This window comes from Mobula hypostoma, chromosome 5, assembly GCF_963921235.1.
Source record: "Mobula hypostoma chromosome 5, sMobHyp1.1, whole genome shotgun sequence".
NCBI lineage: Eukaryota > Metazoa > Chordata > Chondrichthyes > Myliobatiformes > Myliobatidae > Mobula > Mobula hypostoma.
Window position 1 is genome coordinate 164,865,678 of NC_086101.1, and position 16,720 is coordinate 164,882,397.

General features: G+C 39.2%; 1 protein-coding gene across 1 annotated transcript in view; it reads left to right on the forward strand.

Annotated features, from left to right (window-relative positions):
- scamp1 (secretory carrier membrane protein 1) overlaps nucleotides 1-16,720 on the forward strand; it is a 46,564-nt gene that overhangs the window by 13,333 nt on the left and 16,511 nt on the right. The window contains exons 2-5 of the mRNA XM_063049312.1: nucleotides 5,396-5,473; nucleotides 10,845-10,943; nucleotides 14,007-14,115; nucleotides 14,777-14,905. Coding sequence (XP_062905382.1) covers nucleotides 5,396-5,473; nucleotides 10,845-10,943; nucleotides 14,007-14,115; nucleotides 14,777-14,905 — 415 coding nt within the window. The remainder of the gene's footprint in view (nucleotides 1-5,395; nucleotides 5,474-10,844; nucleotides 10,944-14,006; nucleotides 14,116-14,776; nucleotides 14,906-16,720) is intronic.

Consider the following 16,720-nt stretch of genomic DNA (forward strand, 5'->3'; position numbering starts at 1 on the left):
AATGAACTAGCCTCAACTGTTTCCTGTGGCAGAGAATTCCACAGATTCACCACTCTCTGTGTGAAGAAGTTTTTCCTAATCTCAGTCCTAAAAGGCTTCTCCTTTATCCTGACGAAGGGTCTCGGCCTGAAACATCGACTGCGCCTCTTCCTATGGATGCTGCTTGGCCTGCTGCGTTCACCAGCAACTTTGATGTATGTTGCTTGAATTTCCAGCATCTGCAGAATTCCTGTTGTTTTCCTTTATCCTCAAATTGTGACCCCTCGTTCTGGACTTCCCCAACATCTGGAACAATCTTCCTGCATCTAGCCTGTCCGATCCCTTTAGGATTTTATACATTTCAATCAGATCCCCCCTCAATCTTCTAAATTCCAACGAGTATAAGCCTAGTTCATCCAGTCTTTCATCATATGAAAGTCCTGCCATCCCAGGAATCAATCTGGTGAACCTTCTTTGTACTCCGTCTATGGCAATGATGTCGTTCCTCAGATTAGGGGACCAAAACTGCACACAATACTCCAGGTGTGGTCTCACCAAGGCCTTGTACAACTGCAGTAGTACCTCCCTGCTCCTGTACTCGAATCCTCTTGCTATAAATGCCAGCATACCATTCGCCTTTTTCACCGCCTGCTGTACCTGCGTGCCCACTTTCAATGACTGGTGTATAATGACACCCAGGTCTCGTTGCACCTCCCCTTTTCCTAATCGGCCACCATTCAGATAATAATCTGTTTTCCTGTTTTTGCCACCAAAGTGGATAACTTCACATTTATCCACATTAAATTGCATCTGCCATGAATTTGCCCACTCACCTAACCTACCCAAGTCACCCTGCATCCTCTTAGCATCCTCCTCACAGCTAACACTGCCGCCCAGCTTCGTGTCATCCGCAAACTTGGAGATGCTGCATTTAATTCCCTCATCCAAGTCATTAATATATATTGTAAACAACTGGGGTCCCAGCACTGAGCCTTGTGGTACCCCACTAGTCACTGCCTGCCATTATGAAAAGGTCCCATTTATTCCCACTCTTTGCTTCCGGTCTGCCAACCAATTCTCTATCCACATCAATACCTTGGGGTACCCAATATCGTGTGCTTTAAGTTTGCACACTGATCTCCTGTGTGGGACCTTGTCAAAAGCCTTTTGAAAATCCAAATATACCACATCCACTGGTTCTCCCCTATCCACTCTACTAGTTACATCCTCAAAAAAATTCTATGAGATTCGTCAGACATGATTTTCCTTTCACAAATCCATGCTGACTTTGTCCGATCATTTCACCACTTTCCAAATGTGCTGTTACAACATCTTTGATAACTGACTCTAGCAGTTTCCCCACCACTGATGTTAGGCTAACCGGTCTATAATTCCCTGGTTTCTCTCTCCTTTTTTAAAAAGTGGGGTTACATTAGCCACCCTCCAATCCTCAGGAACTAGTCCAGAATCTAAAGAGTTTTGAAAAATTATCACTAATGCATCGACTATTTCTTGGGCTACTTCCTTGAGCACTGTGGGATGCAGACCATCTGGCCCTGGGGATTTATCTGCCTTTAATCCCTTCAATTTACCTAACACCACTTCCCTACTAACATGTATTTCCCTCAGTTCCTCCATCTCACTGGACCCTCTGTCCCCTACTATTTCCAGAAGATTATTTATGTCCTCCTTCGTGAAGACAGAACCAAAGTAATTATTCAATTGGTCTGCCATGTCCTTGCTCCACATAATCAATTTACCTGTTTCTGTCTGTAGGGGACCTACATTTGTCTTAACCAATCTTTTTCTTTTCACATATCTATAAAAGCTTTTACAGTCAGTTTTTATGTTCCCTGCCGGTTTTCTCTCATAATCTTTTTTCCCCTTCCTAATTAAGCCCTTTGTCCTCCTCTGCTGAACTCTGAATTTCTCCCATTGAAAACTGGTGTATTTTCTCTGTGACATGGATATGAGACAAAATTAAATCAGAAAAGGAAAAAAATTAATAATAATAAATAAATAATGGATGGGGTACGAAGGGAGGTGGGTATTAATGGAAGTTAGCGAAGTCATTGTTCATGCCATCAGGTTGGAGGCTATCCAGACGGAATATAAGGTGTACCCTATCCATTATCCATTATTTATTATTATTAATTTTTTTTCTTTTCTCTCTCACCTTTTTCTCCCTCTGTCCCTTCACTATACTCCTTGTCCATCCTCTGGGCTTCCCCCTCCCCCTTTCTTTCTCCCTAGGCCTCCCGTCCAATGATCCTCATAATCCTTTTTGCCAATGAACTTTCCAGCTCTTGGCTCCATCCCTCCCTCTCCTGTCTTCTCCTATCATTTCGGATCTTCCCCTCCACTTCCCCCTTGCAAATCTCTTACTATCTCTTCTTTCAGTTAGTCCTGACGAAGGGTCTTGGCCTGAAACGTTGACTGTACCTCTTCCTATAGATGCTGCCTGGCCTTCTGCATTCACCAGCAATTTTTATGTGTGTTAGTGTAAGAGGTAGTAGGGCTGGAAAGGGCTTGAGGAAAGTTTTCAGAGGGTGCTTAGAAGCAGGAACCTATTGAGGAGGTGATAAAGCCAGGTAGTCTGTCACTATTGAAGGAATATCTAGAAGAGGATGTGAATTGCCTAAGGCATGGAGGCTAGAGGACCAAGTGGTGATGAATGGGATTAGTATAGAAGAGCACTTGCTGGTTGGCATTGACATTGTGAGCCAAAAATCCTGCTTTTGTGTGGTATGACTCTTGATTTGGGCACCTGTTAGGAGAGAGGAAAAGCATTAATATTTCAGATCAATAACTTTTTTTAGAACTAACATGCTGAGTATTTCCAGCACTTTGTTTTTATTTCAAATTTCCAGTATCTCACATTTTAATGCCAGTGATTCACACTTTTCTAAATGTCTTGTCTATTTCTGAGAAGCTATGCTGTGTACAGTTAACTTATTAGAATCCATTCAGATACTTCAGCCAGTCTTGTAGAGTAGTGTTTAATGTAGTGTCATGTTAGCTTTCTCTAGTGGTAAGTCCCATTTCGAAATTAATTTGAAGAATTTGCAAGATATATTTCAACAGTTAACTCACTACCATGCTAATGGATTGCCATTAAACTGATCATCTGAGTTCCTCTGCCATTTTGTGTGTGTTATCCATTACTATTGTCATTTCTTTTTGCATGTAATTACAACTGTCTTGCACTCTATTGTGGGCCTTTTATATTTCCTCTTTTTTTTCCTTGTACCCATGACCAACATGGAACCCTTCCTTGCTCTTTAAACACATAGGACTTTTTCCTGTTCTGATAAAATATTGTTAACCGGATCATTAACTGTTTCCCTCATTGTAAATGATATTTGGAGCTGTTTATAGTAGTTCCATATTGACAACATCCACTCTACCCTCGTTAATCATCTGGAGCACAGAACAGTACAGCACACAAACAGGCTTTTCAGCCCACCATGTCTGTGTAAACCATAATACTAATCTAAGCTCATCCTATCTGCCTGCACAAGATCTGTATCCCTTTATTCTCTGCCTGTTTGTATATCTGTTTAAGTGCCTCTTAAACAGTGCGATCGTATCCACTTCTAGAACCTTCCCTGGCAGTGCATTCCAGACACCTGCCACCTGCTGAGTATGTACATTTAAAATAAACTTGCTTTATAAATCTCCTTTAAACTTTTCTTTAAACTGCTTTCTTAAGTTTGTCCAGGTAGTTATAGTTAATTCACTCTAATACAGGCAATGATATTTCTGGCTTATAATATCTGTTCTTCAAAAGTAGATCTTGATTAACCTTCCATTAAAGCGTATCACAGCTTAATGTGCTGATAAATTATGTAATTAATCAAGTTGGTAGCAAAAACACCAGTGATGTTCCAGTTAACCATTTTTAAAATTTTATACCAATTTGTAAAGTTATCTTTATCTATCCTTGCTTCATTGATAAAAGTGTAAGCCTGGAGAAGATGGAACACTTCTAGTACCTTAGGAGTCACCTCTCAGCAAAGATAGATTTTGAAGTACGTGGTGAATTTCATAATCAATACATTAGTGCAGCCTTATCAGAATCAGGTTTAAAATCTCTGGCATTTATCGTGAAATTTGTTGTTTTGCGGCAGCAGTACATTACAATACGTGATTAAAATTATAAATTACTTTAAGAATGCATATACAAAATAACGAAACCAATTTTAACGAAAACCAATTTCCTCCGGGATTAATAAAGTATGACTATGACTATAAATAAGTAGTTCAAAAATAGAGGTGAAAAATACTGAGGTAGTGTTCTTGGGTTCATTGTCCATTCAGAAACATGGTTGAGGGTAGGAAGCTGTTCTTGAAACATTGAGTGTGTGTTTTCAGGCTCTCGTATCACTTCCCTGATGGTACCAATGAGAAGAAGGCATGTCCTGGGTGATGGAGGTCCTTGATGTTGGGTGTTGCCTTTTTGAGGCATCGCCTTTTGAAGGTGTTCTGGATGCTGGGGAGACTAATGTCCATGATGGAGTCAGCTGACTTTACAACTTTATGCAGCTTTTTCCGATCCTGTGCAGTGGCCACTCTGTACCAGACAGTGATGCAGCCAGGTCTGAGATCCCTTTGTACATTTCAGAGAAAACATGAAGATCTCAGACCTGGCATAAAACTTGTAGCTTACTGAGCAGCAATGATTTCCCCATGCTCCTTTCTTTATTCTACTAGGATTAATGCACAAACATAGATTGTGTTTAAATCTGGAGTTTATCTTGACTATATAGCTTCTGTATCTTTACTTTTAGATTTTCTTCCAGATCTAAGAGATCTCTTACTAACTCTTCCTTCAGTTAGTCCTGACGAAGGGTCTCGGCCTGAAACGTCGACTGAAACTCTTCCAATAGATGCTGCCTGGCCTGCTGCGTTTACCAGCAACTTTGATGTGTGTTGCTTGAATTTCCAGCATCTGCAGAATTCCTGTTGTTAAGGTTCCCTTTTGTATTTTTTTAAAAACTGATTATCTGAAATAGTCAAACTAAGTGGAAAGTTGCTGGATTATCTCTTTTTTTATTCTGCCCCTAAAACAACAGCTTAATTTTGTTTCTCTTTCTTTCCTACCTTTCCACTGTCCACCAAATCCTGGTTTGCTCTTGTTCATCTTTATCTATTCCAATTCCAGCAGACTGATCTGTTATTTTACTCTATTTATTCTTGCTCATACCGTCATAGTTTATTTTAATATATGTAGTTATTCAAATTCCATTGTATTCGTCAGAGCAAGGCTTGCTTAGCAGCCTATTGAGAAAGATTAGATGGCACCTGAGGCGAAGTCAGCATAATTTTAGGCAGAGGAACAAATTATGATTTGTAATTAAATATTCAGAATACAAAACTTCTGCAATTATTGATTTTTTTTTCATTTTTATCCTAGGATCCATCAGTTACACAAGTGACAAGAAATCCTCCTCCAGCATTAGAGGAATACAATCCTTTCACAGATGGGCGCAAAGTATGAAAACTTCAAATTATTTCTATGTGCTTCTACAAGGATGAGAGCATGTATCTGCCAAGTGTGACTATCAAACATTCCACATCAGAGGAATTAAATGGAAGAAAGATTATGTTACAGAGACCACACATAACCAACACAGAACTATCAGAGCATTTAAGTGCTAGTTACCTAGGATTGCATTCCATAGGGGTCATTGACTCAAAAGTGATAATGTAAAATGGCTAGTAATAATGGCATATAAGTTTTAGGACTACAGAAATTATTAGATCAGAGCACTTGAAGATACACTGTGCATTTATCTGATTTGGTTAGCTTTTTCTGTGAAAGACCTGACTTCCTCCCAAAATAGTGATTGCCTGGTTAGTCCTTAAAACACACATAATTACTGTTTAGGTGCATTAGAGTTAGAGCTGAGGTAAGTAAAATGTATTCAGATGCCTTTTTTATATTAGTCCATATTCACCAGTTCAATCTCATGCAGTAGATTAGTAACTTATGATTGATTTGTTTCGCTAAAACAATAAGACAGCAGAAAGTAGGCCTTTCAGCCCTATGGCCTTTTGTGAACTTTAAAGTCTTTTGGCTGTCCGATTATTTGCCTTAGTAAGCAGCAACACTCAAGGTTTCAGTGTAATGTTCACTTTTGTTGAAGAATACAGTATCTTAACTGTTACATTTTCTGGTACAATAGTGTATCAAAAGTCTTTGCATCTGAAACACTTTTTAAAAAAATTGTGGACACCTGTAGATGGCACTTGAGGGGAAGTCAATATAATTTTAGACAGAAGTGTAAGTTGTGATTTGTAGCTAAATCCCTTTCGAAATGAACTTGCACTATTTCTCTGTTTTATAACTATTTATTTTGCAGCTACTACTCTTTAATGTAGTTTATCTCAGATTGCAGCAACCTGTTGGTTTTGCTCATTAGTAGTAAGTTGTACACCATCCCTGCCATTTAATCTTTTCTCAGCTTAGTTTCTGAAAATGAAGCATGGGTTTGAACTGTTGCACTAAATCTTCCCAGAACATTAACCTCCCATAGCCTATTAACTTCCCATAACATAACATAACATTCAGGAGAATACCCTGTTTCTATAAGTCCTGTATTTCTCAATCCATTCTGGGATATTTGATTATAGCCACAATTATATTGTCCAGAGTTAGACACAGTACACTCTACCTAAGGCCTAACTTTTTCTATATACAGCATCTATAAAAAGTATTCACCTCATTGGAAGTTTTTATGTTTTATTGTTTTACAACATTGAATCACAGTGGATTTAATTTATCTTTTTGTGACACTGATCAACAGAAAAAAGACTGTCAAAGTGGAAACAGATCTGTACAAAGCAATCTAAATTAATTACAAATATAAAACACAAAATAATTAAGTGCAGAAGTATTCGCTCCCTTTAATATGACAACCAAATCATCACTGGTGCAGCCAATTGGTGTTAGAAGTCACATAATTAGTTAAATGGAGATCACTGTGTACAGTCAAGGTGTTTCAATTGATTGTAGTAAAAATACACCTGTATCTGGAAGGTCCAACTGCTGGTGAGTCTGTATCCTGGCCATGAAGACAAAAGAACTCAAAGCAACTGTGAAAAGGTTATTGAAAAGCACAAACCAGGGGATGGATACAAAAATATTTCCAAGTCACTGAATATCCCTTGGAGTACAGTTAAGTCAATCATCAAGAAATGGAAAGAATATGGCACAGCTGTAAATCTGCCTAGAGTGAGCAGTCCTCAAAAAATAAGTTACCGTGCAAGAAGGGGACTAGTGAGGGAGGCCACCAGGAGTCCTATGGCAACTGTGGAGGAGCTGCAAGCTTCAGTGGCTGAGATGGGAGAGACTGTTCTTGCAACAACTGTTGCCCCAGTGCTTCACCAGTAGCAGCTTTATGGACAGTGGCAAAGAGAAAGCCACTGCTGGGGGGAGAAAATCTAAAATGAAATCTCAGCTGGAGTTTGTCAGAAGGCATGTGGGAGACACTGAAGTTAGCTGGAAGAAGGTTCTATGGTCTGATGAAACCAAAATTGAGCTTTTTGGCCATCAGGCTAAACGTTACGTTTGGCATAAATCAAACCACACCACACATCATCAAAGACACGCCATCTCTACTGTGAAGCATGGTGGTGGCTGCCTCATGCTGTGGGGATGCTTCACTGCAGCAGGCCCTGGAAGGCTTGTCAAGGTAAAGGGTAAAATGAATGCAGCAAAATACAGGGAAATCCTGGAGGAAAACCTGATGCAGTCTGCAAAAGAACTGCAACTTGGGATTTGTTTTCTAGCAAGACAATGTAAGCCAAAGCTACATAGGAATGGCTTAAAAACAGCAATGTAAATGTCCTGAAAAGGCCAAGTCTGAGTACAGACCTCAATCCAATTGAGAATTTGTGGCTGGACTTGTAAAGGGTTGTCAGTCATGATCCTCACACAATCTGACAGAGCTTGGGCAGTTTTATAAAGAATGGGGTAAAATTGTAGTGTCCAAATGTGCAAAGCTGGTAGAGACCTATCCACACAGACTCAAGACTGTAATTGCTGCCAAAGGTGCATCTACTAAATACTGATTTGAAGGGGGTGAGTACTTAATCAATTATTTTGTGTTTTATATTTATAATTAATTTAGATCACTTTATAGAGATCTGTTTTCACTTTGACACGAAAGAAGTTTTTTTCTGTTGATCAGTGTCAAAAAAAGCCAAATTAAATCCACTGTAATTCAATGCTGCAAAACAATAAAACATGAAAACTTCCAGGGGGGGGGGTGAATACTTTTTATAGGCACTGTACTTGACTTAGTATAATTTTACATCCAAATGGATGGCTTCTTGATCATCTATTCATAAATTTTCAATCATAAATCCTTGGATCTAGTTTTTTGACAACTGTCGAATTGACCCATTTTCAAATGCAAGTATAGTTGTATCAACAAGTGTCTTTGTTCCTTCTGTATTTGAATTAATTAATTGCATTTAGAATATAAAGCTGTGCTACTCATCCAGTCTGGTAGTTTTAATTCCACATCTGTCGGAATGTGTTTGCTCTGTGAAATGGCAAAACTAGCCTGTTAAATGTATAAACTGCTGCAACAATAACAGCATGAATTTCAATTTCTAAAGACAAAACACAATAAAAACACTTCCAATTTTCAATTGATCTTGCAAAGTACTTCTCATTAATGCACTTGTGATTGGCAGAGCTCACCCCACAATTGATTCAAATAGCTGATAAACTGATTATACTCACAGAATTGTTACTTTCAAGCAATGACTTTGATTTCATCAACTTTGAGGATGTTATTTTAGATTATGTTCTTAAACACCCAAAAAAAGGAATTCCAAACATGTAGATGAAGCAGCATTTGATCCAAGGACTGATCAAGGAGGTCATTAATATTTGAAAATATTAGGAAAAACTCTCCAGTGGCAAGAAGTGGATTTTGAACAAAGGTCTCACTTCGGTTGGAGGAGCAACTCCTTGTATTCAATCTGGGTAGCCTCCAACTTGATAGCATGAACATTGATTTTTTTTGAACTTCCAGTAATTGCTCCTTCCCCCCACCCCCATTCCCCATTTGTGTTTCCCTCGCTCTCCTGTCTCCTTGATTGTCCATCACCTTCCTCTGATGCTCCTCCTTCCCTTTCTTCCATGATCTTCTACCCTCTCCTATCAGATTCCCTCTCCTCCTGCCCTTTATCTCTTTCAGCAATCAACTTCCCAACTCTTTACTTCACCCCTCCCCCCTCCCGGTTTTATCTATCACCTACTACTTTGCACTTCTTCCTCCCCTCCCCCACCACTATACTCTGACTTCTCATTTTGTTTTCTAGTCCCAATGAAGGGTCTCGGACTAAAACCTTCAATGTTTGATAATTATCGTAAATGCTGCCTAAGTTCCTCCAGCATTGTGTGTTTGTTGCCTTTGAACAGAGGAAGATAGTTTGCGATTGTTAAGGAACAACCCCCTTGGCCCCAGGGTGACATTGTAGGAGTTCTTTGGAGCAGTGTCCTAGGCCCACAACTGCTTTCTCAGTCAAGTTTCCTCCATTAGGAAGTCAACAGTAAGGATGATTGAAGTGCAAGGTGCTATAAACAAGAAGGTGAAATAAAAGAAAAAAAGTGAGGAAAAATCAACATTTCAGTTACTTTAATCAGAATTATTAAACTAACTACATGCAGATGATTGCAAATTCAACTGCATCCTGCGTTTATTTACAACTTGGTCAATTCATACTTACATTTAGCAAAACCTGGATGATAGCAACACACACAACATGCTGGAGGAACTCAGCAGGCCAGGTAGTATCTATGAAGGATCTCAGCCCAAAACAACGACTGTTTACTCTTTTCCATAGATGCCGTCTGTCGTTTTGTTTGTGTTAACGTAGAAACGTAGACACATAGAAAACCTACAGCACAATACAGGCCCTTCGGCCTACAAAGCTGTGCCGAACATGTCCTTGCCTGAGAAATTACCTAGGGTTACCCATAGCCCTCTATTTTTCTGAGCTCCATGTACCTGTCCAGGAGTCTCTTAAAAGACCCTATTGTATCCGCCTCCAGCACCGTTGCCGGCAGCCCATTCCGTGCACTCACCACTCTGCGTAAAAAAACAAACAAACAAACAAACTTACCCATGATATCTCCTCTGTACCTACTTCCAGGCACCTTAAAACTGTGCCCTCTCACGCTAGCCATTTCAGCCCTGGGGAAAAATCCTCTGACTATCCACACGATCAATGCCTCTCATCATCTTATCCACCTCTGTTAGGTCACCTCTCATCTGTTTGGGGCCTGGGAGGAAATCGATGCATCAGAAGAAAACCATGTGTTTACTGGAGAATATGTTGACTCCATACAGATATCAACCTGGTCAGGATCAAACCTGCAACTAAGCTAATAGCACTACTTGCTGCACCACCATGAGACCCCTGCTGGGTTCTCACCACACCTAATTATTACACTTGAAATTACAAATGAAAGGCTAAGAATAGTTTGTTTGCTGCCACCCAGCCTTGATTTTTCTCCCTTTTCAATATTGCTCTATTCTCTTAATTTCTTGGTAGCCAAACTCCAGTACTGTAATCAGATTTCCTGTTTCCAGAACTCCCTGTACTCCAAGATTTAAATGAGGCCTTCTGTTGGTTGGGATTATCTGTAGATATTGCGTGCCAATTATCTACATGATATGCAAACTGGTATGCAAGCAAGGCTATACAATATGGAGATCAAGCTTTTCCAATTTGCAAGTCTTCAAGTGGCAAAATTAAATTCTTGTTTCGTGATGTTATAACATGGTTTAGCTGCTTATTCTATCAAGTTGCATTGTTGTCTGATAAACTACTTACTTTTACAGCCACCGCCAGGAAATGTTGAAAAGCCTCCAATGCCCAGTACACAGCCAGCAATCATGAAACCTACAGAGGAGCCTCCCACATATGCTTCACGGACACAGGCAAGTTTAAAGTCACTAGTGTTTGTAACTTTCTATAGAAATTTGTGGCAGAATAGTTTAGTATTGGGAAGAAAAGTGGCCTTTTCTGGTTGCAGCCAGTGACTAGTGGTGTTTCGCAGGGGTCAGTATTGGGACCGCTTCTTTTCACATTATATGTCAGATAACAGAACTGATGACTTTGTAGCCAAGTTTGCGGATGCTGCAAAGATAGATGGAGGGTTAGGAAGTGTTGAGGAAGAACGGAGTCTCCAGAAGGACTTGGACGGGTTAAAAGAATGGGCAAAGAAGTGACAGATGGAATACAGTGTACAGAAGTGTATTGTCGTGCACTTTGGTAGAAGGAATAAAGGTGTGGACTCTTTTCTGAATGGGGAGCAAATTCAGAAATCAGAGGTGCAAAGGATTCCCTCAAGGTTACCTTGCAGGTTGAGTCGATGGTAAGGAAGGCAAATGCAATGTTAATATTCATTTTGAGATAACTAGAATATAAAAGCAAGGATGTAATGCTGAGGCTTTGTAAGGCATTGATCAGACTGCACTTGAAATATGGTGAGCAGGTTTGGGCACCTTGTTTAAGAAAGGATATGCTGACATTGGAGAGGGTTCTCAAAAATAATCCTGAGAATGAAAGGGTTAACTTATGAAGAATGGTTGATGGCTCTAGAACTGTACTCATTGGAGTTATAGAAGAATGGAGGGGAGGAAATCCCATTGAAACCTATCGAATATTGAAAGGCCTGGACAGAGTGGAAATGGAGAGGAGTTTCCTATAGTGGGGGAGTCTAGACCAAGGGTCCCCAACCCTTTTTTGCACTGCAAACCAGTTTAATATTGACAACATTCGGTAGGGTTTCCAGCGGACAAGAGTAGCAGTCAAATACGTTGTTTACCCAGAGAAAGACTACAATGACCATGAAGCCCTGCGCGGGCACCAGTGCGCATGTGTGACTTGCACATGCGTGTATGTGCTGATTTTTTGCCCTGCAAATTGTTTTTGACGACTCCGTTTGGGAGGTGGGGGGTAGTGTTAATCACGACTGGAATATAGGTGGTAAGTGGCTAATACACTCAATTTCGTTTCTAAAAGGGTTTATCTAACGAATCTAATATTAAACACAGCGCATATTTTCCTCGTGTGAATATAGTAATAAGTCAATTATCAGGGGAGCTTGAAGTAAGTGTTGAACGAACTTCCAGTAGAAGTGGCAGAAGCAGATTCGATATTATCATTTAAAGAAAAATTGGATAGGTATATGGACAGGAAAGGAATGGAGGGTTATGGGCTGAATGCAGGTCGGTGGGACTAGGTGAGAGTAGCGTTCGGCATGGACTAGAAAGGCCGAGATAACCTGTTTCCGTGCTGTAATTGTTATATGGTTATATAAGTAAGTCAATAGCATCATATAGCATCATAACATTTTAAGTAACGTTTGGATATTAACCACACAGCACATATTTTCCCCGTATGAATATATAAAATCATCGCAACACACCAATATCACTGAATCAGTGGGAGCCCTGGGCTTGTTTCCCTGCAACAAGACGGTCCTATCGAAGGGTGACGAGAGACAGCGATTCTTGAATGGGGTTCCTTATGTCCAGCCTATTCCGCAATTTAGTTTTCATTGCGTTCATTGCAGAGATACGTTGGAAATGGAAGCAACGTTTTCAGTGCTTTCATGGCTATCTCAGGATATTTAGCCTTGACTTTGATCCAGAATGCCGGCAGAGATGTTATGTCAAACATACTTTTCAGCCCGTCGTCATTTGCAAGCTCGAGGAGTTGATCTCCTTCCCGCGCTGACATGGATGATGGGTGGGCAATGACCTCGTGTGAGTTCAAGCTCAACAGGGCGTGACGGAATGAGAAAAGGTGCAGCTGACTCATATTTCATATCGCCAAATCATATCATTTCCTCACGGCCCGGTTAGCACATGCTTTGCGGCCCGGTGATTGGGGACCGCTGGACTAGACCCAGAGGCCACAACCTCAGAATACAAGGACATCACTTTAAAAGCAGATAATTTCTTTAGCTAGAGGGTGGTTAATCCATGGAACTCGTTGGCATAGGTGGCTGTGGAGGCCAGATCATTGGATGTATTTAAGGTAGAGGTTAAAATTAAAATTAAGTTTTCTTTGTTAAAGACTTATCATTATGAAGGCTGTTGCTTAGCTTGAATAGGAACATTAAACTGTGGGGTTGTCTTTGAAAAAGCAACACGCATGTCATGTTAGACATCCAATTGATTTCAATTTTTTGTTTTAATGTTTAGAAGTATTGAACCTCACTATTTTGTATGGTTTTTATATAATTTTTTTCATAAACCTGTGAAGAAATGAGTAGTATGTATGTTAATTAAGTGGAGTGTAGGATGTTTAAGAAACTTGTATGCCGAGTAAAATAAATACGATTTTACAATTTATCCAAAGTTTCATTGCTTTTAATGGCTTTTAGATACTCACATGGACACATGGGTTACAGCAGTAGTTCAGGCATTGTGTTCTTGGAATTCAACTATTATTGCAGATGGAGTCACATGGTATTACAAAAGGCTGCACAACCTTACAGAGAGTTGGGAATTCTCATTTGAACTGTCCAGTTTTGCAAAACTTTAACCCACCACCTCCTATGCATTAATCAACAAGCAATTTTAGATAATGAATAATGGAAAGCAATGTTGATCTCTGGGTGACAAATATGAGAACACACAACTTTTTGTCTGGTTTTAGCTACTATAAACAGTGGTTATCTTGGACTTGCCTATTTCATACTTCCTTTTATTTCTTGAGGCAAAATTTTATAACCTGTATCCTAACTTTGTACTGCATCTTTAAAACTTCCTTTTTGTGGAGGAATTTGGGACTATTGCTGCTGTATTGTAGTAGGTTTCTCTATTTCATCCCTCTTCCATCCGCACAATTATATTCTCAATATCATTTCATAAAATTCATCTACAAAATAGATGTAGCATTAACATGGCTATTAAATTGTTGAATGAATCTTGCCATAGCTTTTACTTTCTAAAATTGGATAAAATGAACTTGCATATTCTTTGTTTTAGGAAACTGCTGCAGCCCAGGCTGAGTTGTTGAGACGGCAGGAAGAACTAGAGCAAAAAGCAGCAGAACTTGATCGGCGGGAGCGTGAAATGAAAAATCTCAGCTATGATCGTATGTTGTTGCATTTTCCGTTGCATTTTGACATAAGATTTCTTACGTTTCTAGATTTAACTTTTCAGTTCATAGATGTGTACTGCAACAAATTTCACAAATTAGTTAATTGTTATCAAATATTATAATATTTCTTTTCAGATTATTAGTTATGAACCACTGTTTAAACTAGCTTTGGTGTGTTTCATTCTCTTCTGTGCTGAAAGCAAAATCAGTTTTTTTCTATGGCAAAAATGAGTTTGGAAAAAGCACAAGCTAATAGTGGTAATTAGGTTCAGTTTTGGTGGTTTAACATTGTCCAATTGTGAATCTAATGTAACATCCAGACAATTGTTGGTGTTTATGCACAGTATCACTAATGTTCAACGAATCTCAATCACGGTGTTGGTTAGGATAGTGCTTACAGAAATAATATAACAGCTTGTAGGATATTACCAGTTTTAGTAAGTCTTGAATAACTTTCAAAAGGTTAAGAAATATCATATAGATGAATAGAATGATCCCCACTGGACAAATGGAGTACTTTTACTTTCTATGCCTTCATTATAGTTGGCAGAAGTATTTTCCCACCCATTGTGAAAAATGTTCATTGCTGACAAAGATGGAAATGGTTGAGTTTTAATATTTCTGATTTCATAATAAGTAATTACTTTCTCTTCAGCTCGGAAGAACAATTGGCCTCCGCTTCCTGAAAAATGTCCTGTGGGGCCATGTTTCTATCAAGATCTCTCTGTAGATATCCCTGTTGAATTTCAAAAGACAGTCAAGATGCTCTACTACTTATGGATGTGTACGTAAATTCTGCAGTTTACTTCATTAGTGTTTTATATTTGTAAAATATTGGTATGTAACATGCAAATTTTTAAAAATATTTTCATGGTGTGCCAGGTTAACTGATTCATTGTAATTAATGTTGCATGTTCTTATTAAGTTTACTGTAATTTCAGTCTTGTGAGTATTCACGCATGGCATAATCAATTATAAATTAAATTTCTCAAAATATCACATATAACAAATAAAGAAATCCCACTGTTTTGTTAAATAGTATTTAAATAATCAAGAAAAAAATAAAATGTGTTTTGATGTTTCTCTTTTTTTCTACCATTTCCCCCAACCCATTCCATTTCGAAGTCTGCAAAGATCAGTGGCATTTTAATAATTTTTTTTCAATTATACTTTCTAACTTAATGCTCATTAGTTTTAGAACTTCAAGATAACTAGGCAGAATGGGAATACTAAATAGATTCTGTTCTATTCATTAAGAAACACTTGGTGAACAGGCACATTAGGTGCATGTGGAGGCCATTTGGCTTCACAAACATCCTCCACCATTAAATAAAACCATGGCTGACCTGATTTTTAATCTCTGCACTTTCCTGATTACTCTCAATCATTTCTCACCCCTTGGCCATTTTTGCTTGAAAATTTATTAAAAGTCTCTGCTTCTATCTGCTATGTCTTAGAGATGAGCCTTATTTTTAAATGGTGATCCATTAGTTTTACAAACCCCATTTCCAAAAAAGTTGGGATATTTTCCAAAATGCAATAAAAACAGAAATTTGTGATATGTTAATTCACGTGAACCCTTATTTAACTGACAAAAGTACAAAGAAAAGATTTTCAATAGTTTTACTGACCAACTTAATTGTATTTTGTAAACATACACAAATTTAGAATTTGATGGCTGCAACACACTCAACAAAAGTTGGGACAGAGGCATGTTTACCATTGTGTTACATCACCTTTCCTTTTAATAACACTTTTTAATTGTTTTGGAACTGAGGATACTAATTGTAGTAGATTTACAATTGGAAATTTTGTCCATTCTTGCTTGATATAAGGCTTCAGCTGTTCAGCAGTCCGTGGTCTCCGTTGTCTGATTCTCCTCTTCATGATGCGCCGTACATTTTCAATAGGAGATAGATCTGGACTGGCAGCAGGCCAGTCAAGCACACGCACTCTGTGTCTACAAAGCCGTGCTGTTGTAGCCCATGCAGAATGTGGTCTGGCATTGTCCTGCTGAAATAAGCATGGACGTCCCGGGAAGAGATGTCTCCTTGATGGCAACATATGTCTCTCTAAAATCCTAATATACGCCTCAGAGTCAATGGTACCTTCACATACATGCAACTCACCCATGCCATGGGCATTGATGCACCCCCATACCATCACCGATGCTGGCTTTTGCACCTTTCACTGATAACAATCTGGATGGTCGTTTTCATCTTTGGCATGAAGAACTTGACGCCCATTTTTTCTGAAAACTAGCTGAAATGCGGGCTCATCTGACCACAGCACACGGTTCCACAGTCTTTCAGTCCATCTGAGATGAGCTCGGGCCCAGAGAACTTGCCTGCATTTCTGCATAGAGTTGATGTATGGCTTCCTCCTTGCGTAATACAGTTTCAAGTTGCATTTCTGGATGCAGCAATGAACTGTGTTGAGTGATAATGGTTTTCCGAAGTACTCCCGAGCCCAGGTGGCTATAATTGTCACAGTAGTATGACGGTTTCTTAGGCAGTGCCGCCTGAGGGCTCGAAGATCACGTGCATTCAACAGTGGTTTCCGACCTTGCCCTTTACGCACTGAGATATCTCTGAATTCT